The following is a 26442-nucleotide window of genomic DNA, read 5'->3' on the forward strand; positions in this document are numbered from 1 at the left end:
ACCCTTTAAAGCTGCATTAGGGACACTTACAAGCCTTTAAGCTCAGTCTGATGAAACACTCTGCCAACAGTAAGTGTGTAGGATGGGGCAGCTACTGCCCAAAGGAGAAGGAAGGGAGGTCTCCAGGGAACTGACCTCTGAGGGGTGCAAGAGAGCCTGCCAGCGAACGCCCCCTCCCTTGCACCTCACTTCAGAAGTCTGATTCTTCAGCTGCATAAGATACATGTACCAACATCCAATTTTCCTCATAACATCCTTCACAGTTCTTAACAGCTTCCCTGGTTAATGCAGAACACACTGCTGGAGCAGATCCATTGTTTTACCAGATGAAGCAATGGCTCAAAGCAACTGAATTGGCGAGTTCGGTCTATTATCCTAAAACCAAGCCTCTGAACCTGGATTTATCCCAGCAGTGTCTCACTTTCCAGGCCCCTCACACTGGAGCGATCAAGGCTGTGCTCCCGCAGCCTCCAGTGTCCAAGGGACACAATCTCCTGGAGCCTTGCGGGAGAGCAGGGGAGAAACAGAGGTGGCCGGCCAGTATTCGGCTACAGAATACACAAGCCACAATCAGATGTCCCTTTGTCCGTGACGGACACACAGACTCACAGCCGGTTCCTGTGTTCCTTCTGGCCGCCCCTTTGTGTGAGCAGCAGGACTGAAACGTCCCTCATGTGGGGAAGAGTTTGTTTAGAGCTCTGGTCAGCGGGGAAGAAGCTGGCTCCAGTTTGCCCAGGTACCTGCATTTAAACATCATGGCAAACTACAGTTTGACTGAAGCCTCCCCAGAGCTGGAAGTTCTTAATTGCACTCTGCACATGGGGGGAGAAGGGAGGGGTAGGCTGAGGGGAATATGCAAATATAAGAAGAACAAGCGATCTTTTGAGAAAAGCGGCAACCATTTGAGATCTACAAGAAAAGTCAAGGCAGATGGGCTGGGCTGGGCTGGCGGTAATAAGGTGCACCACATGGGGATAGTATGAACTAATCCTAATGTAAGGGATGAAGACCACCAAGAAGCAGTTTACCAAATGTGGGGCAAAACACTGTGTTAACCAGCAGGAAACCCTTCGTTCATAACCTGAGAAATGCAATTGAAAATGCTTTTTGCTTATACTGCTACACAAAACGGCTTGGCTCCAAAAGTCCGGTTTCCAATAAGAGAAGCAGAACGTACCCTTTCTGTCCCTCCCTCCATGACAGGCCACTGACCTGCCCCCCCACAAGTGGTTTCCAGCCTCCCAGGAGGCCCGTTTCAGAGAGGAAAAGGCAGGGAAGTCGTGCTCCGCTGATGAAAGTGCCTTCCTGTTAGTGGGAAATTCAGTCTGGACCAGGTGTCAGAAGCATTTGCTTCAAAATTGTTAAATAAACACATGTAATTAGGAACCCCTGTTGTCATTCTGTTATACAAGACCTTTTAAGGTATGTTGTGCAGAACTGAATAAACAAGCTTCAAATTTCCCCCAAATGCCACTTATCTTCGAGTGGGGTGATTGACCCCTGTCACCTCCAAAGATGCCCTTTTTGGCACTTCTTTGCTTTCTAAAGTGGCCTTAGATTAAAGCCCTGATTGCTTGAAAGGGCCCCCGACACACACCGGTGCCGTTAGTTACCCCCAGGGACAAAGACAGCCTCGGCAAAAGCATAAAAACGTCAAGCGGCGTTAACAGCAAGCATCTGTCTGGGAGCCATTTTGTGGCTTAGCAGAACTGTGGCAACACCCCATAATCACAAGCCTGCGGTTTTACTACAAACACAGGGCTAGACGGAAATGTCTCAACACAAACAGAGCTTGGAAAAGATGTTCAACTCTAATACTTTTGGAGCACATACAAAGAGTAAGAAGGTCTCTTTCATGGGACCCCAGCACCAAGCGTACACACCAGTATGGGCTCCACAGCACACAGGAGGCCTTCCTCCCAAGCCAATATGTACAGAATCAGGCGGGCCAATTGAATCATCTCACCCATTTTGGATTTTGTGGGATAAATATGGTAACAGCTCAGCAGACGGAATGCATTTCTGATCATTTGCTGGCAAGTTCCTTCAGAAAATAAGGTTGTTGGCATTAAACAGCTGAGGACCATTTTCCCTCAACTGTTCATAGTTTGCAGGTTTGACCTCACAACTCCCGTAATTTGGCAAGCTGCCTCTACTGCAGCCTTCCCAGGCACTAATTTTTTTAATGGCTAATATCAGTTCAAAAGACCCTGGATCCCTTGTGCCGGACGAGATACTCTTAAGACACTTAAGACACTAGGTACTCTTAAGACACTCTGAATCAAGGGCAGATCTGCTCGCCCATTTTATCTATGCCTTATGCAGAATAAGGTATATAGCAAAATAACAGTTGTTCTCTCTGCAGCACCCAGAGATACTAAGTCTTTCTGCAAGTAGGGATTTGATTTAAGTGTAACATGAGATGGATTGACTCTATAAAGGAAACCGCGGCCCTCAGTTTGCAAGACCCAAGCAAGGCTGTTAATGAAAGGACATTTTGGAGGATTGATTCATAGGGTCACCATGAATCAGAAGCGACTTGACAGCACTTAACACACACACACAAAACTCTCTAAAATAACACGGTCTTATTTATGAGTAAGCATGATCAGTGAAAAATATTCACTGAAGTTCATGTGTCCAGGAGACTTGCAGGACTCATTCATCATTCAGTCCTTAATTTTACCTTGTGTGATGGTTTCAAAGATGGGCACGCTCTCCTGATCATCTTTGACGGTGTAAACACTGACGTTGTACTCCACACCAGGGCTCAAGTTCTCAAAGATACAGGATGTCTGCTCTGCATGGACCAGTTCCTCCAGGGTGTAACCTTGTTGTCCATTTGTGGGGGTGGTAGTTATCCTGTATGAAGTAATATCTGCAGCACAATTATCAGAGCTATGATCAGTATATTTTCTTCAGCCTATAAATGGGAACCCAGTACCTGCTCCTAATATTCAGAAACCTGTCAGCAAGAATTCTCTCTGCCAAGTATTGCACATAATGCTGCAATATGCATATTAAACCAAGGAGGCCTTTGAATATGACCTACGTATTTTCTCTCTAGGTGTGTGTATGTATGTGTTTAAGATCTCATAGTAAAACCATGGTTTGTTTCAACTAAAATGTGTTGCACAAACCCTGATGACCAGTTGTATACAACAGGCCAGTACAACAGTATATTACTCTTCCTACACACTTGACACTGAGAGACACTGTCCTTCAGTGTTACTCCTCGGAAGATGCCAGCCACAGCTGCTGGCGAAATGACAGGAAAGAAAATACCAAGACCACGGTCACACAGCCCGGATAACCTACAAGAACCAACAGGCCAGTTTGTTTGTAACCCCCAGCTAGTCTGTGGCTGGCCTCTTTTCCTGCATCTCAAGCTCCCTAGAGTAGCTTGGCTGCTACCCGTCATTCACTACAGACGTAGCCCTGTGGTCTGCAGTATAGGGGAGCGACTGGGGGGGTCTAGGCCAGGCCAAGCCGCCTCTTCCCTTTTGACCACAGACCATTCCTCACCCACCCCCATCTCTGTCTAGCTGCTTCACTGCATTCCTTAAACCTTTTTTACTGTAACAAAAGGAAAGTGTTTCATCCACTGTGAATGTGTGTTCTCACTGGTTCAGAGACGTGGCAGTTTGCTGCGACTGGGCAGCCTGCCTCCCATGCTTCATGGGCCAGGACTTCTGGCGACACCAATGGGAAAAGCTTCCCTTCTGATTCCCGTATCATGCTTGGAGCCCACCAAAAGCCCCTCTGGAAACCAATCTGAAAACGTGTGAGCCAGCGTGGTGTAGTGGTTAAGAGCTTTGATGTGGGGTTTGATTCCCCACTCCTCCACATGAGTGACGGAGGCTAATATGGTGAATTGGGGTTGTTTCCCCACTCCTCAACATGAAGCCAGCTGGGTGACCTTGGGCTAGTCACAGCTCTCTTAGAGCTCTCTCAGCCCCACCTACCTCACAGGGTGTCTGTTGTGGGGAGGGGAAGTTCTGATCTTGACAGGCTAATGGTCTGATTCGGGATAAGGCACCTTCACGTGTTCAGTTCAGCTAGGATAACTAAGCAGTAAGCAAGCAAAGTTACAGTAATCTATCATGCTGGATAGCCAAAATACCTGGAGTTGTACTTCTTTCCCAAGAGACCGTGAGGATGCCGGTGTCCGGGTTAGACTCCAGGTGCAAATTGGACGGGGGCGACACAGCTGAAGGAAGCAAAACCAGTGTTTAAGATTTCTCTCAAAATGCAGTATTTAAAAAACAACCTGACATGTGGAAAGCTTCTGAACATTCTCATTGCTCTTCTAAGTCATGGATAATAAGCAGAATCTGCCCCCGTGCCCTTAACGCTACCACGGTGGGGCTCGTTCCAGCACCACCTCACAGCCGCTGGCCCTACTCAGGATGCCAACATGCTCCAGGCCCCAAGTGACTGGGACAGAGTCTGCAGCAACCCTGGGGGAGAGGAAACTCATCTGTGGGCAAACTCACTGGCCAATAATGCTTTGGGAGCAGAGGGCTCTTGGCAGGGTGGGCGGCAGGGGCAATTGCCAAGGGCAAACAAAGGTATATGGGTGGCAGCTGTCCAAGAGGATCCTTCCCACTGTGGACGTGCACCAGAACTTGCTCTACCAGAAATTCAACCATGGTCTATCAATGGACCAAAGTCTGCTTTCTGCCCAGCCATAATGTAGGTAAGTAACATCAAAGCATGGGGAAGGGAAATGATTTGGCCAATATCACGGCCTCTGTCAGTGGCAGGAATTCCCCACACTCCCAAATCTCCTGGCTCAGGTCAGGAATTTGCCCAGTTTATTTCATTAGTTACTCATAATTTAGTGAGGCTCTCTAAATCCCTCCAAGGCTTTAGGTTATTATTGACCATCATGCAACAGATCAAGGAGGCCTACGTGTCACGACGGTCTTGATGATTGGCGTGTCCCCTTCTTGCCCATCCGTTAGGACAGTGATGCTGTAGATGTATTCCATGCCAGGAGTCAGGCCAGAGATGACGATGCTTCCCGACTCAGAGATGACCTCTCTTGGGGCTTCTCCACCTTGGCTCGGCCGCACACCCAGCTATGGCAAAGAATCAGGGATCGTTCACTATGACCCCTGAAGAACTTCTCGTACGTACTGCTAATGATTGCTGTATCTAACAGTAAAGCAGCTGGCCTCACATCAGTCACAGAGGCAGCAAGGGTGCGGCCACCCACAGACAAGTCCACGACCTCTTGTCTACCTGGAAGCCTCCCAGAGGATGTAGAAAAACATGAGACTGTAAACTATGTTTTTTTAAGGAAATAACCTAAAAATCAAAGAACTAAGTATGTTTTAATAAGGAGGAGAATCCAGCCTACTCAAGGCCCTGGGTACTTCAAAAATTGAAAGAATTTCCAAACTGTCCTCCAACACAGTTCCTCACAGGGGCCCCCCGGCCTATTCTGCATAACTACATATGCCGGCCACCCTGAACTGAATTTACATTTGGACAAGGAAACTCAGTTATTTGAGCATCTAAAATGTACATGTTACAAAAGCAAGCCTGTATTATTGAGAAATTCTAGAGGGTAGATAGGTTAGCCAAACAAAACAAGAACCTCCTGGCAGATTTTTAGGTCAACCTACTGGGCTCCATTCCAAGAATGATTGTTGAGGAAACTTTTGAAATGTATAGCCGGAGAGGGGCAAAAAGTAATGCCTTCCAGCTTTTACGGTTACGTGTGAGGAATGCATTCCATCAGGTCAACTTCTCCTGTAACTGGAGCACTGAGCTGGGAAGAAGAAGGCCCCACAACAGGACACGACTTGGTTAAGAGCACTGGAGATCCCGTGGGTTAAGAACGGGCCATCTCTGCACACAGAACGAACCAAAGGATCTCAGGTACCACAGGTCTCCACCTCCTGTGGTCAGGATGGGATGCTGCTACCTGCCGCCTACTGCCATGTTCCTTCCCTCGGGCCTCAATCCGTAATCTCTTGCATCTGCTTCATCCCAAATCCACCATCCTTCCTGCCTTCTCAACTACTATGATCCCAAGCAAAGTATTGTGCTTGGCACAGAGCCTGTGTATTTGGGCTGCCAAGCACCACCAGGCCTGATCATCATCATCATCATTAACTTGATTTATAGGCCGCCCTTTCCTGGCTAAAGAGCAGCAGATGGACCATATGGATCAGCTGCTACACACGAGTTAGACTTGGTGAAGCCTTCTTTTGTGGTTTCTGGTGGAAAGTTCCAACTTATGGCATCCCCATGGGGCTTTCAAGGCAATAGATGCAGAGGTGGTTTGCCATTGCCTTTCTCCACAAAGGGTCCCTGGTCTTCCTCGGTGGTCTCCCACCCAAGTACTAACCCAAGGTCACCCAGATGGATTCATGAGGAGTGGGGGAACCAACCCGGTTCTCCAGATTAGCCTCCGCCACTCATGTGGAGGAGTGGGGAATCGAACCCGGTTCTCCAGATTAGATTCCACCACTCCAAACCACCACTCTTAACCACTACACCATGCTGGGTCTAGGAGCCGTGGAGCCAGAGGTCATTTCCTACCTTGAAGCCAATTCGTGGGGCAGGAGTCCAGGTGACCACGATGGACGTCTCCGTCACTTCTGTGTTGTAGGGAGGAACTGAGCCCTGGCGCACCACTGTGGGACAAAACCACCAAGCGAATCACAAGACGAAACCGCATTTGGCCCCAGTTGTCACAAGAGACACCAAATACTTACCTGGGGTTTGCATGTGTTGCCTTAGTATTAAAATGTATGGTTATTATTTGTGCAACTGAATGGGTGTGGACTTTTCTTAGGAAAGCATACAATACAGCATGTATAATTAGCACGGATACACTTTTCCGAACCCAGATTTTCCACTTTGAAAGGAAATGGGCCCACTCACGGGCACCCAACACTCACTCTCCCCTTCATTCCCATATTCTTTTCTGATTTCTAAGGCTTGCTCTGACCTTTTCATCTCAGCCTGAAGAAAGGAAAGAGAAAACACAGAAGAAAGAGAGAAAGCTTGGAAAAAAGGAAGTGAGCTACGTATCTCTTTTTATAGGAAAAAGGGTAAGGAAGTAAAGTAAAGGCTGGAGCAGTTCTCAGGCAACTAAGACAGAGCTGCTAACGGCTCAGCAGGCAGAGAAGAACCAAGCAGGGGAGTGTGGAGAGGAGACACACACCCTCTCCCTCAATGGAGGGGATCTCAGCACCAACTTCTGGGCTACAGCTCTAGAACTGTCCAGAACATAACCCCCCCCATGCACAGAGACCACCAAGAAAAACTCGGCATTTGCTACAGACATCGTCTCACCTGACAAGAGTTCAGGTTGCAGCACTGTAGGCATCACGGGTGTGGCTCCAAAGAGCGTTTCCAGGTGTAGAAGGATTTCCACCTGAGGAGTATGACTTTCTCACCCCCCTCCCTCCTGCCACGGCCCCAAATGCCCCCCTGAAATGCTGTGGCCTTTGGGGATGCAGCGGGAGGGGGAGACACGGAAGTCATGCTCCACAGGTGGGAATCCCACCCTCAGCGGAATCGCTCCTCTGCATCCCAGCCCGTCACTTCTCTACAACAATATTCAACAGTGCTCCTTGGAGAAAGGAAGAAAGGCTGCTTCTGCTCGACACAATGGATGTACAAGGGGGGCTACTTAATGTAATTACTGCTCCATGACAGTGCTGTTGCGGTAGAGATCCACACTTCATCACACAAATGTGCAGGGCAGGATGAAGCCAAAGTTTATTCTGCCTGCTCTTTAAGGAATAACAGGCAAGCAATTCAAAGAAATGTTATTTAGGAGCCAAGTCTTCATTAGACTGCCAGAAAATGTTAGGTACTATTTGACAAAGAAGAACTGGCAGAAGTTCCCACAGATTTTTATCTGAACACTGATTGTTTAAATGATTCTGTTACTCTGTCTGTAGCAAAATTTGTACGGGCAATAATTAAATACCAGAAGAATACTAAGTAAGGCATTGTTTTGTTCCTATATTTTCTGCTCAATGCTATAGCTGTAGGAGCAGTACTAGATAGACGGATAGACTGTTTAAAGTGTAAGCCGTTAAAACTCTACAGTCAAAACTTCACCGTTTCGCAACCAAAGCAGATTTCTTTTCCTGGGCCTGATATCATCACAAGGACAGCTTTTGGGAGGCAGCTGATTGAGTGGAAGAAGACCCAGATACTCACAGGTTGTGAAGACTCCCGTCTCGGGGTTGCTTTGCTGGTTGCCCTTGACGGCCACAAGGGACACGGTGTATTCCGAGCCAGGCTGCAGGTTCCTCAGCAGGTACCTGGTGAACGACGGCCCCACAGTGTACTTTTTGGGTTGCCCTCCTCTGGTGGGCCCCACAGTAAGTACATAGCTGGTAATGTGGGCCCGAGGGGGTCTCCAGGTCAGCAGCACAGTGGAATCGGTCTCATTGACAAACCTCAGGTTCGTGGGGCCGTCAAGTCCTTGAAGGAAAAAAATCAAAAACTCTTCTAAATCTTTCGTTCTTCCACTCAGACTGTTTGTTTCTTTTGGTATTAACATATCTGAGGCTCTCAGCAGATTATAGTTCCAAATTTTAAAACATACAAAGTACAATGAAACCCCAAGAAACCCCCCTCCCCAAATGCCGGCAGATTACACCTCATTAAAACCCCTTAACGGAGGAGGAGAGGAGTTGGTTTTTATATCCCAATTTTCTTTACCTTTAAAGAGTCTCCAAAGTGGCTTACAATCGCCTTCCCTTCCCCTCCCCACAACAGACACCTTGTGAGGTAGGTGGGGCTGAGAGAGTTCAGAGAGAACTGTGACTAGTCCAAGGTCACCCAGCAGGCTTCATGTAGAGGAGTGGAAATCGAACCCAGTTCCCCCGATTAGAGTCTGCCGCTCCTAACCACTACATCATGCTGGATCTCAGCCTTGTGGTGTCTCCTAAAAGCTTCTTCAGTTGGAGCCTCCCCCCCCACACCTCCTCAAGATGCCCATTCCGTAAAGTAGGAGGCTCCTCCAGACAAAGCAGAGGCTTGGGTACTGAGGGCAAGGAGCGCCACCACACTGACCTACTTATCTGCAAGCTGCTAGGCACTGAGACACAAACTGCTGTTTGCAGATTCTTAGCCGTGTGAATGTGCTCCCCCAGACGTTTGATCCTCGCCTGGAAAAATGGTTGCCCAGGCACAACAGCCAATTCTTGACCAAGAGGGATCTCCAAGGCTGAGGAGTGGCAGCAGTACACCCAGAAACTTGGGAACAGTTTTTACTGAGAGAGGAACCTGTGCCTGGCTATACCAGGTAGAGAGGGATTTGTGTTTGCCTCTCCATCCCTGAAAAAAACCCTCCACCCAGGAAGCTGGCAAGTTGGAGAGCTTCCAGCCTTGCCTTTTCACTGACATCCTAGTTTTCTACGTGCACAAAATCTGAGTGTATGAAGGAACCAATAGTATCAGCCCTCATCTGCAGTGTGACATGGTTTACCCCAGATGGCATTTCAGACATGAGAAATGAAGAGCACAAGCGTGAAGGGCGGTAGAGGAAATATACGTACTGGTCGCCTGCTGTCCAGTGAGAGGCTGACTTTCTCTGCCTTGGGCCAGGGCATAGATCTTGAAGAGGTAGGTTGTTCCAGGTAAGAGCTCCGTGACCTCAGCGAAGGAATACCTGGTCACTGGCAACTTCTGCCCATGTTCACCTGGGCGGTTAACAGGGATCACTTCCAGCCGGTAGCCAGAAACAGTGCTCTCAGGGGGGCTCCACATGATGGTGATTTTGACATCGGTGACGTCCACGAACTGCAGATCTTTGGGGGAAGGAATCTCACCTGGGGGAAGAGAGATGCCAAGGACGTTTCTCACTGAGATGGCACCAACAGGAAGCTTAACATGGAATCCTGACACCATGAAGACCCCAGCTACCCTCCTCTTATGGCTTGGTGTGAAGACGGACTTCTTGACAGCAATCACTGCAAAGGAAACTAAACCTCGAGTCACATCACACTCCCATCAAACCAAAATCCTGTCTTTGCCTTTTCAGTGTTATTGGACTCAAGTCATGAGAGACGCCAACACCACTGCGGAGCGTGTCCTGCTGGTGAGGGCAGAACCTCCAATCTTGCCTCCTTCTCTCCTGGCAACTGATAGGGACCGGGCACTCCCCAATAGGGTTCCCAAGTTCCACAAAGGCAAACAAATCAGAAAAAGACACTGTAAAGTAAAAATGTGCCTTGTCCTGAAATGAGAAGTATAAACCCCTGCAGCCCTGAGTGCTAGAAACAGGTTTTAAAATGATTTTGACACAATGAATGCCCTCCCTTGAACTGGCAGAAATGTACGTGGGTAATTGATTTGGCATGCATGCCCGAGAGCTGGCTGCTCCATTGATTATGGACTAGTTACCGGGGTGGGGGGTGGGGGGTTGAATCCCAGGTAGCCCCTGCAGAACTGATATAACAAGGATACTCCACTTAGCTCCAACTAATAACCAAGCTGCACCCTGGTTGGAAGAAAATTGGGTGGGGGGACCTCTCTCAGCTAACTCTGCCAGGCTGTGCCCTTTACTGACCATCCTTCACTGACTCTACACTGGAGGCCAGACTGTGGGGGGGGAGGGGGGTCATCCTCCAGAAGTCACCCTTTTATAGATTTCCAGGGCAGATATGAAGGAAACAGGGCTGTAGTACACAGGAATGGTTCAGGAGGGAGTCAGATTGTACTCTATTTCACTATTTATTGTATATATTATCTTGCTTTTGCTGCTGTATCATCATAGAATCATAGAGTTGGAAGGGACCGCCAGGGTCATCTAGTCCAACCCCCTGCACAATGAAGGACATTCACAACTAACTCCCCACACACCCCCAGTGACCCCTACTCCATGCCCAGAAGATGCCCAAGATGCCCTCCTTCTCATGAACTGCCTAAGGTCATAGAATCAGCATTGCTGACAGGTCTAGCCTCTGCTTAAAAACCTCCAGGGAAGGAGAGCCCACCACCTCCTGAGGAAGCCTGTTCCACTGAGGAACCACTCTAACGGTTAGAAAATCATCGACTTCTATCATCCATTTTCTGTATTGTTTATGGTATGCTGAGAGAAGGGTGTGATATAAGATTGATAATAATAAAAATGTCCTAAATTGGGGGGGGTGTCTACATAGTCTTCTAATTTTGTAATCCTAGTCCTATTGCATCATTCATTGGATGTCTTATGTTGCCCCACTGCGCTGCATTTTTTAAAAGACTTTGTAATCCACCAGGAGTGCCAGTGAGAAAGGCAGGCTATAAATGAATAAAGGGAAGTAAATAAATAAATACAAGAAAACGAAAATCCAGCTGCCAGGGAATGCATTACCTGCCTGTGGCTCCCCCGTGGTCTTTTGCTGAATGAACACAGGAATACTCTCCTGGCTCTCTTCCACGGCATAGATGGTGATGTTGTATTGAACGCCAGGCATCAAGTCACTGAGCGTCACGGAGGTGGCAGACTCGGGCAAATTCAGTTCTGTGCTGCTGCCCTCCACAGACGGCGTGTAGACAATGCGGTACCCTGGGGAAGACAAAGACGGATGGTCACCAGACAAGCTCTTTCACATCAATTAAAGGCTAACCATCAGAAAATAAATTTTCACTAATGTAACACATGTATTGATTTTATTTCTGTTGCCCCATTTGGGTCTCGGTTTTCTGGCAGAAAGACTGGTCTACAAATATCGTAAATTAGCACATAAGCCTACACAAATTCCCTTTAGAAGGAAGGCAAGCAAGATAAACCCTCCCCTCTTTTTGCCTGAATGGTACTTTTCATAGGGATCATCTGACACCCCCTCCCCCCCACCTCTCTTGCAAATGAGATCAAAGGCCAAACCACCAGGACCGTGAGGCCGATGCAGACCTGTGATGGGCGCATCCGGCCGGCTCCAGCTCACGATGATGGACGTGTCGTCCACACTTTCCACAACATGTTCAGGAGGAGCATCAGGGGCTACGTAAAGGAACAACGAGAAGCCAAGGTGAACGGTGAAGAGGAAATGCAGCATGGGGAGACTGAAGCCACGGCAGAGGCCACCTTTCCCTGCCAAATATACCTGTCGTTTGAGAAGTTGACAGAATCAGATTCTGCTCCCCCTCTTCTGAAATCTGATAGACGTTCACGATGTATCTGCGGCCCGGCAGCAGGTTGGGGATATTGACTGACGTGGCTGTACTTGGAAGGTCTTTAATAACAGAACAAAGGAAAAACAGAAAAGGTTGATGGCCTCTGGAGACGCCCCTCACCCCCACCTCCTGTCCACTCCCTCCTGGATTTCTGGTAGCAAAGCAGGGCTGAGATTAAGACAGAAGTCATCCTGGTCATTTTGGTTACTTAAACAAAGACAGTGTTTGCCAGTCAATTCATATTCATAGTGTCCCATATTTCCACACAAATATGTGTCATTTTCAGTGGGATGTGGCATTTATAAGAAGTGGATGAAAATCTGCCTCTGCCATCTAACACTTGCTCAGCCAATTCAGCCCCCCTCTCACTCTCTTACCCAGATGTTGGGGTTCATCCCCCTCTTCACTCAGTTCATATTCGACACGGAATCCTGAGACCGTGTCTGAAGCAGAAACCCAGGAGACCACGAAGCTGTTGGAGGTGATTTCTGTGACTGACTCTGAAGTCGTCACCACGGAAGGAAGGGCCGTGGTTTCTCCAGACACGCGGCTGGCTGCAACGCGGAGACCAAGATGCGAGAGATCAATTATTTCATGGACTTAAAAGCATTAAATAACAGAATCCTCATATAGATTTTGAATCTATGCAGAATTTTGTTCTTGAACAAAGGAGACTTTTAATACTACTTTGTTTCAAGAAAGAATGGCTCAAACATATAGCAAAACACACATCATCCTTTCAAAAGCTAAAATTCACAGTGCGGAGAAGTATTCAGAGGAACACACAGGAACGAGATCCAAAAGGGAAAGAACAAAACCACCAGAATGGCCGAAGTCAGAGGCAAAAGCAAAGTATCTGGTTGGAAGCCAGACAACTGGATGAATGAGGACATTCAGAGCGAACGGAGAGAACCAAATCAATCACCTCACTCCTCTGCAAGGAGGCAAAATGTGCCATTCCTTTCGTATAAGAAAGCATATTACAAGCCAAAAACACAGGCATGGAAGACATGCTGTCAACCGAGCAAGAACACAGCAGCAGCTTCGCCAGAGATGTGCCTGTTGGGGCCGATGTACCCAAGGAGCCAGAAGCGAGAGGAATGGAGGAGATCCACAGAGCTCTTCTTTCACAAGGTTACTTACTTGAAACAGCTGTGGTGCTTGAGGTGGTGAATTCGAACCGGGTGACTTCTCTCTGTCCATAGTTCTGCACACAAATAAGCTGCCCCTCATAGAGAAGACCAGGTTTCAGGCCAGAGATAGTGTAGGAATTCAAGTAACCTGGAATCGTAGCCTCTTTCCATTTGGCTCCAGAGTTTTTCTAAAAAGCAAAACACAGTGCGGATCAGGGTGGGAATATCTCGGATATCAAAGTCTGCACATGGAGGAAGATCTCCATTGGCTTCATTTCCTAAAAGTGTTGCTTCCTTGTGGAAGGACTGGAGTTGCCTAAAGCATTCATTCTGCAACTTTCTGCTAAACCCACTTCTCAGGAACCGTTTGCAAAGTAACTCAATTCAACTCCCCCCCCGCCCGCTTCCCAGCATAAAATACAGGATCCTCACAGAACATGTTAACATATTCGTTTCCACGTCTGATACCTATTACTATCATACAGCATTACTGAGCAAGAGGCTGCATTTCATGGCCATGTCACATGTCATGCAGAGGCAACCCCAAATGCTCTACCGCTCCTCTTCACCCAGCTAGCTCTGAGCCATGGCCGCCCTTCTGGCACAACGACCCTCCTGCAAGAGAGCCAAGACCCACTTCTTGGTCCCGACCTACAGATTGTGAACCACTTGTCTGGGAGAATTTGGAATGGAATGAAAGCAACTAGATCTGAGAAGGAGGGGCTTCTTTGCAAAGATCCTCACTGTAAGAATATGTCTGACCCGTGCCTTTTCAGGTATGTTTTAAATTGTTAGCTGCATTGGTGGCCCGTGAGGGCAGAAAGGTGGGATACAAAGAAATAGGAATTCTGCAGCAGGAAAAAGGAGTTGTGAGAACAAACAATCCAAGTCTCTTGCAGCTGAATGAGCCACTGTTTGATGACAAAGGCTGTGAGAAAGATAGACCTCCGTTTCCAGGCAAAATTCTCAGAAGAATTGGTTTTTATATCCCACTTTTTCTCTACCTTTAAGGAATCTCAAGTAGCTTACAATCTCCTTCCCTTCCCCTCCCCACAACAGACACCTTGTGAGGTAGGTGGGACTGAGAGAGTTCAAAGAGAACTGAGACTAGCACAAGGTCACCCAGCTGGCGTCATGTGGAGGAGCGGAGGAATTGAACCCACTTCATCATATTAGAGTCCACTGCTCTTAACCACAACACCACGCAGGCTAATCAGAGGGGCATGTTCAACCTCTAGTGAAGTTAGTCAATGACACCAACGCATTCGATCACATGGCTTCCTATCCTGAAGTTCCACATTACGGAGTAAGTAACTCAGAGGGGCCACACAGGGGTCACAAAGAAAGGTTTCTTGCTCAGCAGTTTTCAGTTTCTTCCAAAGTTTGGAGGCACCATGTTTACAAAACATTGCCAATAAGAACGGGGCTTCAAAAGATATTTATGATTATCTTCTCAATGCTTGGAAACTGGACAAAGTCCAGCTATTGATTTCCATAAAGAGAAAATGAAATCCATCCTCCAAGAGACTTCCATGCCTAGATGACAAGGAACAACCAAACACATCTGATTCTTCGTGTCAGGTTGTGAAGCATACTGGAAGGAAAGAACATATTCCTCAAGCAGAGGGAGAAATCCTTCAGTGCTTAACTGCTGCTTGTGAGGCTGATCCAGATAAATGGCGTGCTGAAGAACAGGACAATAATCTAGGTTGCCAGAGGTCCTGACAACAGCAGTCAATTGCCTTGGAAAGAACCCCCCTGATAAACAAGAAAAGTCCTGCGTCATAACGGATGGACAAGCCCTTGCGTAAAGTCTGTACGACTTCTCTGGGTGCAAGGACATCTGGGGATCTTGCCTAAGCCTTCGTTCCATGAGGTCAAACGGTAGATGTGCACTCAAAACAACTAATAGTTATATAATATATTGACAGTGGTCCTGAAATGACCCGCTAGTTTGTGCTGGAATCCAAGGTGAGCGGGATAAATGTATGTAGGGTGGGATGGGGCCAGCACCCTCAGGCCCAAAATACACATGACACTTATCATGAAATCCCAACGGGGACTGGCAGCCGTATGCCAGCTGAATGTTTCCTGTGGGAAATGAATTCTCAAGCCCTTCAGGGGCCTCATTTGGATCAGGACCATGATGTGAGGGAGGAGGGGCTTTCCTGACCCAATATGTTTTCCTGACCCAATATGACCCTGGGGGAAAAGGCATGGGGGAAAGGCTTGGAGCCCCTCATCTACCCACACCATGGTCCTAAACTGAGAATTGAAGGGGAAAGATCTTGGGGTCGTAGTAGATAGTTCAATGAAACTGTCAACCCCATGTGCTGCAGCAATGAAAAGACAAACACTATATTAGGGATTATTACAAGCGAGACTGAAAATAAAACAGCTGACATGACAATGTTCCCATATAGATCTATGGTGCGGCTTCATTTGGAATACTGCGTACAGTTCTGGTCACCCTATCTCAAAAAGGACAATACAGAGCTGGGAAAAGTACAGAAGAGGGCAACCAAGACGATTGGGGGGTTGGAGCACCTTCCGTATGAGGAAAGGCTGAAGAGTCTGGGACTTTTCAGTTTAGAAAAGAGACAACTAAAAGGGACATGATAGAAGGTTTATAAAATTATGCATGGATTGGTCAGAGTCTCCCAAAATACTACACCTCAAGGGCATCCAATGAAGCTGATAGGCAGTAGATTCAGAACGGACAAAAGGAAATACCTCTTTACACAGAGTGATTGAAATGTGGAATTCGCTGCCAGAGGATGTAGTGATGGCCTCAGTCATAGACAGCTTTAAAAAGGGGATTACATAGATTAATGGAGGATAGATCTATCAGTGGCTCCTACCAATGGTGAATAAAGGGAACCTCCACATTCAGAGGCAGTCAACCTCTGAATCCCAGTGCCAGGAGGAAACATCAGGGGAAGGCCTCGGCCTCTATGCCCTGTTGTTGGAGCTCACAGATGGCCTATGGCTGCAAGTCCATATGACGATCATGCATAGGTTGGGCCCCCAACCTCCCTCCCTCCCTCCCTAGGCCTGTTGGCCCCATACATCTAGGTGATGAATCAAGAGGGATAATACCCGTGGCCCCCTGCCACATGGAGGCTACTGAATTTGTGCAGAACAGCACAACTGGGAGCCCCAATTCAGTGCCCACAGCTATGAGGAATGTCCCCTTGCCTACCCAAGCATCATTTCCCTTGTCCATAGCCTTTTTGTCCTCCCCCACCACTGGAAAATGTTATTGAAAGCTGTTTCACAGCATGCTAACAGGGATGTGAAACTGGGCCATGCATTTCAGCTTCACTCTGCAAGCCCCCAATCCTGGCACAGGGAGGACCCGTGTAGATTTTGAGCATGCGCACTCAAAGCAGAAGTTACTTCTTCTGGATTGTGGAGACCAATCACAACTCTTTGCCAAGGCCCAGCGCTTTCTTTGGTCAAATGACTCAAGCCCCTACCGGTTTCCATCGGAGGATGTACTTGGAGATATGAGAGGATTCCGGCGCGATCCACTGGACGGGATGAGAATCAGGATGAATGGGGACATCTGTAATGATCACCTGAACAGGACCAGTGGAGCCTGAAACAGAAAGGTCACCGATCCATTTAATTAGGACGTCACTTGTCCCCCAGTACAATCCCCTGCCAATCCCCATAAATGTGGTTCAGCCCCACCCCTTCAGCAACAATACTGACACTCAATGTTGGTCAACTTTGTAGATTTTAAATATCCTGACGAAATGTCCACATGCTGAATTGTTTATCCACCACCGCTGTATAGTGTAGAAAGACTGGTCTGAATTAAATATTATTCTATTCTATTTTTCAGAGAATGAAGAATGATTCCCGAAGTCACTCTTGTGGCAGGAGCCACAAGCAAATGGGATTGTGTAAGTTGGGGACCCAGAGGCCGTTTCTTCCCTAAAAACAAACAGATGGATCCACCCACGGTGCCAGTGTGGCTTCCCAGCCCTTCTCTGTGTGGGTCAGCTTTCAGGACAAGAACACCACAGCATCTGAACTGGCCCTGCAGCTGGTCAGCACAAGACGGGGGCTCAGGACGAGGGCTTCATATAGGGCCACTTCTCATGTTAACCCTTTTGTCTTCCACAGGGAAACTCGGCCAGACTCTGAATGCGGCAGGGGAAGGAGGGGGAGGGGGAGCGCCCACACGATAAGCAGGCTGCCAGGCGGGCAAACGGGTTTCCGTGGCCCTCGCCCTGGGGACAGCAGGTCAGCACCCCCAATGACTCACCGTGTCCCCTTTGGGTTGCCCCCACCCTTTCCTCCATGGAGCTCAAGACAACACACACTGAACCCCCCCCCCAGCCTGCACTCAAGATGCAACAGAGTGGGGAGTGGGAGCCAGCTAAGCCCACCCACCGGCAGTGGAAAGCCACAGGAAGCCGTTCCCCTTCTGGGGGGCCTTCCATTCCCATGCACCCCCCCCCCCCGCATAACCTTTCCAGCTAAACGGGTCTAAGTGATTCTCGGTGCTGAATAAGCAGGGGGTGTTTTAGAAGCGAGATCCAGACGACTAAGCACACCGCCAAACAACTGTCTGACTTGGTGGGAACCTCTGTTATTTTAGTAAGTTAAATTCTCCCTTCGTAAACAGCTTCCCTTTCCAAGCTTGTATTCCATACATACCGGTGGACATTTTTAAGGGAGTCCCAAACACCCCCCACCCCCGGCAATCACTTCAAAACTGGCCTAATTCCCAGGGAGCTGCTCAGGAACTCAGTTCTTTGACTGCACTCAGCAGCTGAAACCATTTTGTCTCACGGTTCCAGGTGGGCAGCCGTGTTCGCCTGTAGAAGCAGAACAACATTTGAGTCCAGGGCCCCCTCAAAGACCAGCAACGTTTTCCAGGGTAGGTGCTTTCGTGGATCAAAGATACAAGGAGGACCCCTATTTGTATCTGATGAAGGAAGCTTTGACTCACGAAAGCTTACCCCCCGGCCCCTTGAAAACACTGTTGGCCTTTTAAGGTGCCCCGGTCTCGAATTCTGCCTTGTGGCCGCTGGCCTGGCCCCTTCGACAGACCAGCCGAACCCAATGAACAGATACGTAAAAAATAAACAGCCTCCCTGGGTGGGAGGGGGCTGTTTGCTTTGAGAGTCTCCTTCTGTGACATTTTGTGGTCTCCTGTGTACATCCCAGAACAAAATGTTCACCGCCCAGGTCAGCTCAGAATAGGGCATCTACATGCAAATTGTCGTCCCCCCCCCCCACAGCAATATTCACAGAAAGGGGTTTTTGTTCTTTCCCCAGAAAACGAGCAACTTAAAATATGCACATGCCACTCCCAGCGCATGTTGGGTGCATTGGCTGTAGCTCAGCACAAGGACACACAGCGAGAAATAGGCTGCCTTCCACTCACATCGAACGCTGGCACAGCTCCCACTCTATATATCAGCAAATTCAAAATCTGAAATGAGGTGGGGGCCCCAGGAGAAGAACAGATATTAAGTCAGCCCTGACCTGTAATAGGAGACTACCGAGGGAGGGAAATGGGGCAGGCAGCCCCCAGCAGGCCTGTGAATGGGGCGGCCAGAACACGGGAAGTAGAAGCAACACAGGAAAGCGCTCCAGAGGCTTGGCAGCCCTCAAGGACATCAGGGCTGGACACAATTTCAAGCACTGATGCTGAATATGAGGGCCCTCTCTCGAGGGAGCCAGCGTGGCATAGTGGTTAAGAGCGGTGGTTTGGAGCGGTGGACTCTGATCTGGAGAACCGGGTTCGATTCCCCACTCCTCCACATGAGCGGCGGAGGCTAATCTGGGGGAACTGGATTTGTTTCCCTGCTCCTACACATGAAGCCAGCTGGGTGACCTTGGGCTAGTCACTCTCTCAGCCCCACCTCCCTCACAGGGTTTCTGTTGTGAGGAGGGGAAGGGAAGGTGATTGTAAGCCAGTTTGAGTCTCCCTTAACTGGTAGAGAAAGTCAGCATATAAAAACCAACTCTTCTTCTTCTGCAGAGACTTGGGTCTTATTTCATGTTCCAAGTCAGACGGCCACCTTTATGTTTACATTTGGGATCTTAATTTAGCACAGAGGAGTGAGCATGCTCTTTCTCACCCACTGGACTTGCTTGGCTTCCTCTTGCGGCACATGGCTTGGCTCACTTGGCCGAGCAACACATAACTCGCAGCTAAACCGGCACCCTGACGGGGCAGGGGGCAAACTGTTCAATCCTGCCTTTTCTTTGCAGTTCACCGTAGCTCTGGATTACCGGGGTTGGCAGGTGAGGGGCCGACGGGCAAAGCAACCTGCCCTGGTGTGGGAGGGAGGAGGCAATAGAAGGAGGGGGCTTTGGCTGTCTTGTCTCTGTCATTACAAGATTACACAAACTATCATGCCCGACTGTTCAGGCAGAGTTCAGCTTAACCTCACACCCTGCAGAATCCCACAGTATGAAAAAGTGGACTGAAAACATCCACAGACGGGGTGTGCTGTCTATCTCAGGGTTGCCATTTAGAAGTAATACCCTCCCACCCGCTCCTCACAAACCATTCTTTTGTGAGTCTAGTGAGACAATATCCACTTTTCTGACTCCCAGAGGCAGGGAAGCACGGCTGTGCTCAAAGTCAAAGCTTAAAAAAGAGGCACCCGCGCGGCGGCATCTGCAGCCGGGAGCACAAAGGTTAGTCCCCCGTCTCCCTTATCAATGTCCATGCAGGACTGAAGCAGAAAAAACAAACAAGCTCACACTGACCACGTCTATGGAGAGTTCCTGGAACCGGATCAGCAAGAGAGGTCGAGCACTGATTTCACAGGACGGATTGCATCAGTTACTACACACCAGCAAGACCCAGCAACAGAAACTCTCAGTAAAGACCACTGTTTGTGGTTGCAACATTACTCCATTACGCAGGGCTGCTTGAGCAGAGGGGCTGCACAGCGGAAGGAGCCGTGCACCAGGAAGTGGCCAGGTGAACATCCCACCTCTTCCGCAGGCCTCCACTGGGAGGAGGTTAGACCAGGGCTACTCTGACCAAATCATCATCTGTCCTAGCAGAAGTCCTTTAGCTTTTAATGGAAGGAGGAAGTCAGCAGGTTAATTTTTTCCCCCCAGCTACTTCTCCATCCATGCAAAAGCAACACCAGCTGAACTGACTGTTGCTCTTAAGAGGCCAGGAATCTTGCCAGGAAAAAGCTGGTGCCGCTAAGGGTGAGATTTTAAAGCTAACACTTAAGCCCAAACTGGAAGGAGAAAAGTAAGGCAGGCAGATTCAGGTAAACATTGTGCATTTCCCTGTAAAAAGATCACCTCCAGTGGCATTGCTGAGGGAGATCACCCCCCAGGGTCCAGAGATGGGAACCCAAAAGGCACCACTAGTGGGGAATATTGTGGATCAAAGTGGATGATTTCTGCCAAGCCTCCCAAAGGGTGACGTGTGCGCTGTCTTCCTCTCTCCCTCTCAGATTAAAATGTGAAGAAAACCATGAGAAAGAGAGGAAGGTCTGTGCAGAATTCAGGGCTAAACGGACTGTGGGAGGCCACGGCACACTCGCTCGAAGGATCTGCACGGGGACGTTTCTCAAAGAGCCGAGGGGTCTCACCTGAGTAGGTGCTCAGAGGCTGGCAGTGCCACTCCCCTATGCCACGTCCGTAACAGTAGCACTGATACCTGACGCCATGAACGTGCTTCTCCCACGAATCTCCAATCTGGTAAAAGGTTTGGCTCTCCGAATCTTGACACTGGTCTGAAAGGGGGAAACCAAAAGGGAGAAAAAAAGTTTTATTCCCGGGGCGCTGGCATTCCTCAGACCCACAGGGACTTCTCCGCCTTGCCGTGGGGCTCCGTCAGGACCGGGCCAGGCTGAGGGAGCCTCTCCCTCCGCACAACCTGGGAACAGCCCACTGGGGTGGAGGGGCCTCTAGGCGGGGGCCTCTGATGGAGGACAGCCCCTCTGGGCCCAGGCCCCTCTCCAGGGGGCCAACTCCCAGCAGGCTGCGGAGCCTGGAACAGCTGTCTGAGTGGGGAAACAGCTGACTTCTGCAGGGGAAACGGTCCTCATTGCTGCAGATCTGTTTGGACTGAAGTGCACAGGGGGCCTGCCAGAAAATAGAAAAGGCAACCCCAACGCAGCTGGCCCATCACCAAGCCATTAAGCTGGAGCTGGGGGGGGGAGGCGCTGAGGAGAAGAGGCTCCCCCTCCCACAATGATTCCTGCCCTCCTGTCTTCCACAGTTGCCTGCATGTGATCGAAAGGCCGTGCGTGCGTGTGCAGGGGCTCAGAGCTGACTGACACACTCCACCCACCACGGGACAGAGCCCTATTCAAACAGTGTCGTGCCACCAAGATCCCGAGAAAAACTCGATTTTAACTCCAGGAATGAGTTAATTCCCTCTGTGAAAAGTTTCTAAGTGTTCCAAAGAGACACCAAAGCACGAGCCTCAGCAGACACTTTCTAAATCCGGCCAGACTTCACCACCAGCCAGGAAAAGCATGTTAAAGCTCTCGGGAATAAGAAACCAGAGATGAAAAAATCTACTTGTCGTTTGATCAGGGCGGGAAGGGGTCAGGAAAAAAAACACCACGGTTCGTTTTGAGAAAGAAAGAAAAATTGTGGTGAGCTGTAGAAGGGTCAGCAGCAGCCCGCCCCCACCCCCGTGTCCATCCATCCTAGCAAAGGACAGTAAGAGCCCGGCCAATAAAACCAGCCAAACCTCAGCCAAGAGAATATCAGCAGAGCTCTCTTGGATGCTCTTTAGGTTGGAGAGGCTGGCAGGCCAAACGCCGCCCTTTACTCCTCAGATTTTCCAAAATGAGGGATGTCACACACCCGCTCCCCCTGTCCAGTAGCATGACACACAAGCTAGGGGTTGCCAGGGAGGGCATATGCGGAAGGAAACAGCAGCATCACAAATATAGCTCGGGGGATATGTGGGAAAAGGGAGGAAGGAATATAAAGCTGTGGGGACAGGACACCGGGACCGATCCCGGCTGGAGGGGAGAGAAGTTTCCATTTTCTGACAGCCAAAGCCGGGGAACTCCAACGACACCCTTAGAGCGTGAGAAGTACACTCAAAAGGAAATCATGACCCAACACTTCAGATGGATCATCTTGCCTCTTTTGTTTGGATAAGAGCCCTGTACACATACACACACAACACACAAATCATCTGTCTGGAAGCAAACTTCTGCAAAGGATTTCCAGCAGAAAGCAGCATTAAAAGAACGGACTGCCCCATTTATAACTTCTATAACTTCTTCTGCAGCTCCACTACTTCATATTGAATGACCGGGCCCTGTGGCAATTCAACTAACGATGAGTTTTTAATAAAGAAAAAACTCATTTTATGCACAAACTTACCAATAGGATCACATTTCCACCTGCCCCGCCCTTGACCAAAGCAGGTACAGTTCAGCATGTGCCCTTCTTCGTGGCGTTTATGGAAGGTCTGGTTAACGTCATAGGTGATCCCATCAACTATGCACTGGTCTGTTCCAAGAGAGAAGCGGGATATTTATGCCCTCGATCGATGGCTCTGCACAAGGAAGGGCTGTAAAAGACTAACATACAGCTGGGGAGGCCCAAAGCAGGCGAGAAAACACACCGGCCGGCACGTACCCACCGCCCTGATCCACAGGGTCTGCATCTAACGCTTCTCCTCCACCAACCTGACCCTACCAACACCACCCTGACACAGTTTGTTTCTTTCCTGCTTTAATTTGGCTGAAATTTCTAGCAAAGTCATGATTCCCTGACCTGGATAGCCCCAGGCTAGCCTGATCTCATCAGATCTCAGAAGCTAAGCGGGGTTGGCCCTGGTTAGTATGAGAGGCCTCCCTGATCCACCATCTAGAAGGCAGAAGCATAAAAGAATCTTTTGTACCCCACCAATTTTAATTGGTTCAAATCCCACTCCAAACCTTCTTCTACTGGAGACAGTGCATGACCTCATTCCCCCCACCCCATTTACCTTTCTTCCTTTCCTGCCTCTTAGCTCATCCATTCTGCCCCCCAGTTCTCTCCCAGATTCCCACAGCACCCCTCCCACCACAACCACAACATTCCTCTGCTTGCTTGAAACCTCAGCTCAGCTCCTACATATGTGGGGATGCCGCGCACATGAGCATGGCTTGGCACAGGGCCCACTTTGCATAATACGATGGACTATGTTGAATTTCCTAAAACATGCTGATCAACCAGTGACACAGCCGAAATCTTGCAACAAGTTTTGCTACCTGGAGTAATACCAAATCCTCTAGGATGCAGGGAATTGCTAGGCCTTCCAGCAGTCATAAAAATCAACTTGAATTCTGAACTATCAGACCAGAGAAACATCACTGGAGGGACCAGTGGAAATTGAAGGTATAACCCAGTAGTGACACAACCAAGCAAAGACAAGCAGAGATCAGGAACACACAAAGCTGCCTTATACTGAATCAGACCCTCGGTCCATCGAAGTCAGTATTGTCTACTCAGACCGGCAGCGGCTCTCCAGGGTCTCAGGCGGAGGTCTTTCACATCACCCACTTGCCCAGTCCCTTTAACTGGAGATGCCATTGGGGATTGAACCTGGGACCTTCTCTGCATGCCAAGCAGATGCTCTACAAACTGAGCCGCAGCTCCTCCTCTAAGCTATTTAGAAGCTATTTGGACTTTGGCAACACAAATGCCAGGAGCTGGAGAGTTCCAGAGTTGAGCAAAATACACGAGCAACATTCAAAACAGATGCCCTAAATATCAGGTTCTGTTTCAGCTGCTCTGGCGCCCTTTCTCGGCACTTGTTGCCAGCACCTTCCAAGCAGGAGCCTTCGCTGCCCAGCAGACACAGGGTGATCACAGCCCTCCTCTCCTTCAAAGGGCTCCTTTCCCTTCAGCCTGCTTGAGCCCTTCTCCATCCATGCTCCTAAGAGCCTGCATCAGTGGCTCCCGCAGACAGAACGGAGCGCTCCAGCTCCCTCTTCATGCAGCATCAATGCCCATCATTCAAGGCGAGCAAAAAGTGCGGCACGAAAGCCACACACCGCCTTCAGCATGCCAGAAGCAGCGGCTTGAAGGGGTTGTTTATCTGTTATCAACAGACTTCTGCACCAAGGCACCCCCCCCAATTTGTTTACTGAAACTAAGTCTGCATTTTCCTCATCTGCATGCTTTATTCTAGTTGCACAGGCTAAGGAAGAATGCACCCGGCTTGTCTCCTGGGCTTCCGGCACCCAGGAAGAAGCCGTTGTTGTTGTTTTTAAGAGCAGAGGAGGCAGGAAGTGCTTGGGTGGCTGAGGAACAGAGAAGGGCAGAGGTCAAAGGCCAAGGAGTCTCTCCAGTTGCTTGCCAATATTATCTTTCCCATCCACAGAGTGCAAACGGCGGCAGGCCCCTGCTGCCTTCGTCATGTGGGAACGCTCAGTTTGAGGCGCACTTCTTGGGGCCGACCCAGCTTCCCACAGAGACATGGCCTCCGCTTAAGGAGCTGACCGCAGCTGCTGAAACTGTACCAACAAGGAAGCCAGTGAGGGAAAAGGCCACCACAAACCACAGTGGCCGTGCAAACACCTGCCTGTGGAGGTGCCCACTCAGGGCTGCAAATCCAGTGGCGACCCCACATCTTTCCACGGGGGCCCAAAGGACCTGATCCAAGCCCAAGGTTCTCAAGATTTATGACTCAGAAGCATTTTCCACCAGATTTCTCATGCAATTCCACCCGCAGAAGATCAAAGACGAGCGGTCCTGGCCACTCGGCCGCATGGCTATGCTATTTTCCTAAGCAGGACTTTGAAAAGATGCCCCAGAGGATTCTGGGCCTGATACCATTTCCAACAGAATATTCCTACTTAACTCAGCAGCTGCTCTCTACGGACACAGAGGGTTGGATCTTATCAGAGGTCAATTTTGGGCAACTTCCTGTACCTACACATCCTTTGGCTGCTGGACAGACTGAATCCCAACATACAAGGCTGGACCCCCATGCAGGGGCCGCATAAGGATCGCCGATCTTCCTGGTTTCTTTCTCCTCCCCCAGCAGTCCTTTTCTAACTCAGTAAAATTTATTCCTGAGGTTGTGGGACCTGTCGGGATATTCGTTGGGAGGCCGCAGTGCGGAGGGGAACAGGATTGTTCCCTCCTGCCTCTGGCATGAGCAGGGCTCCACTAAGGGAAGAGGGAGAATGAAAACATTTGGATGTGATTCCACTTCCCCCACAATGCTGGGAATAAATTTCCTGGGGATCGGAAAAGACTGCTGCGAGGAGCAGGAATGCAGGAAGACCGTCGATTCGGAGACTATGTCCTGGGCAGGGATCCTTGTGCCGGATGCCACCCACCGCCTGTCAGAGAAGCGAGAGCCAGCGGGGGGAATACCTCTGAGCTGGGAGTAGGCGATGCATGTCCACTCCCCGCGCCCGTTCCCCACGCACGTGCATCTCATCATGTGCCCCATGTCATGCTGCTTGTCCCACTGGTCTCCAACCCGATACATGACGCCTTCGCTGGTGGTGCAGATTTCCTCGTGAGCTGTGGAAGGAATGACAAGAATTAAGCCGGCTTCTCTGGAGTATTTTTCTTTGTTTATTCTGTACTATGTATGAGGCCAAAGTAGCCAGGCCCCTCCCGGGAATTTTCAAGCTGCCCGACCGGTTCCCTGGCAGAGCTGGGACAGGAACATGTCAGGGGTCTCAAGGGCATTGCAGCCTGAATCTAGATGAAGGAAGCGCTGGACTCCGGCCAGGCGGTGCCGTTTCCATTCAGAGCCGCCGCCCTCCCCCGAGGGGCCCCCCAGCTCACACAGTTATAAGGGCCAAAATGGCCCTTGCTTGGAGCTGCCCCGTTGACTTCACCAGGCCCCACCTGACACAGTCATGACAACCAAATAAACCCAAAAGACAGGGTTCTGTTTGCATAAATGCCCAACTAGACATTACACAGAAAAGCAGGAAACATTCCTCCAGCTTTCCCAGGAAAAAAAAAATTGGGGGTGGTGGCGGCTGCCTATTTGAGCAAAGGTGCCGCGGCGGAGGGCAGAGGGTGCTGAATCCTGTCCATCCTATCCATTGTCTCTTTACACCTCTCCCTCACACCCTGTCCCCCCCCCCACTAAGGGAAAAATACACACCGCTGGCAAGGAATACATTATTCACATCTGCTTGTCAAGCAAATAAAATTTACAGGCAGGAAAGTTTCAACCAACGGG

The 26442-nt window shown here is 49.4% G+C and overlaps 1 protein-coding gene across 1 annotated transcript in view; it reads right to left on the reverse strand.

Moving 5' to 3' along the window:
- The window catches only part of FN1 (fibronectin 1), a 162997-nt gene that overhangs the window by 24740 nt on the left and 111815 nt on the right, over positions 1-26442 (reverse strand). The window contains exons 12-26 of the mRNA XM_056861242.1: positions 25614-25766; positions 22623-22751; positions 20864-21007; positions 16754-16875; positions 13285-13462; positions 12519-12695; positions 12072-12200; positions 11879-11968; positions 11339-11533; positions 9540-9812; positions 8194-8460; positions 6556-6650; positions 4916-5084; positions 4124-4210; positions 2687-2878 (exon numbers count right to left, since the gene is read on the reverse strand). Coding sequence (XP_056717220.1) covers positions 2687-2878; positions 4124-4210; positions 4916-5084; positions 6556-6650; positions 8194-8460; positions 9540-9812; positions 11339-11533; positions 11879-11968; positions 12072-12200; positions 12519-12695; positions 13285-13462; positions 16754-16875; positions 20864-21007; positions 22623-22751; positions 25614-25766 — 2400 coding nt within the window. The remainder of the gene's footprint in view (positions 1-2686; positions 2879-4123; positions 4211-4915; positions 5085-6555; positions 6651-8193; positions 8461-9539; positions 9813-11338; positions 11534-11878; positions 11969-12071; positions 12201-12518; positions 12696-13284; positions 13463-16753; positions 16876-20863; positions 21008-22622; positions 22752-25613; positions 25767-26442) is intronic.

The sequence above is a fragment of the Euleptes europaea genome, chromosome 15, assembly GCF_029931775.1.
Source record: "Euleptes europaea isolate rEulEur1 chromosome 15, rEulEur1.hap1, whole genome shotgun sequence".
Lineage (NCBI taxonomy): Eukaryota > Metazoa > Chordata > Lepidosauria > Squamata > Sphaerodactylidae > Euleptes > Euleptes europaea.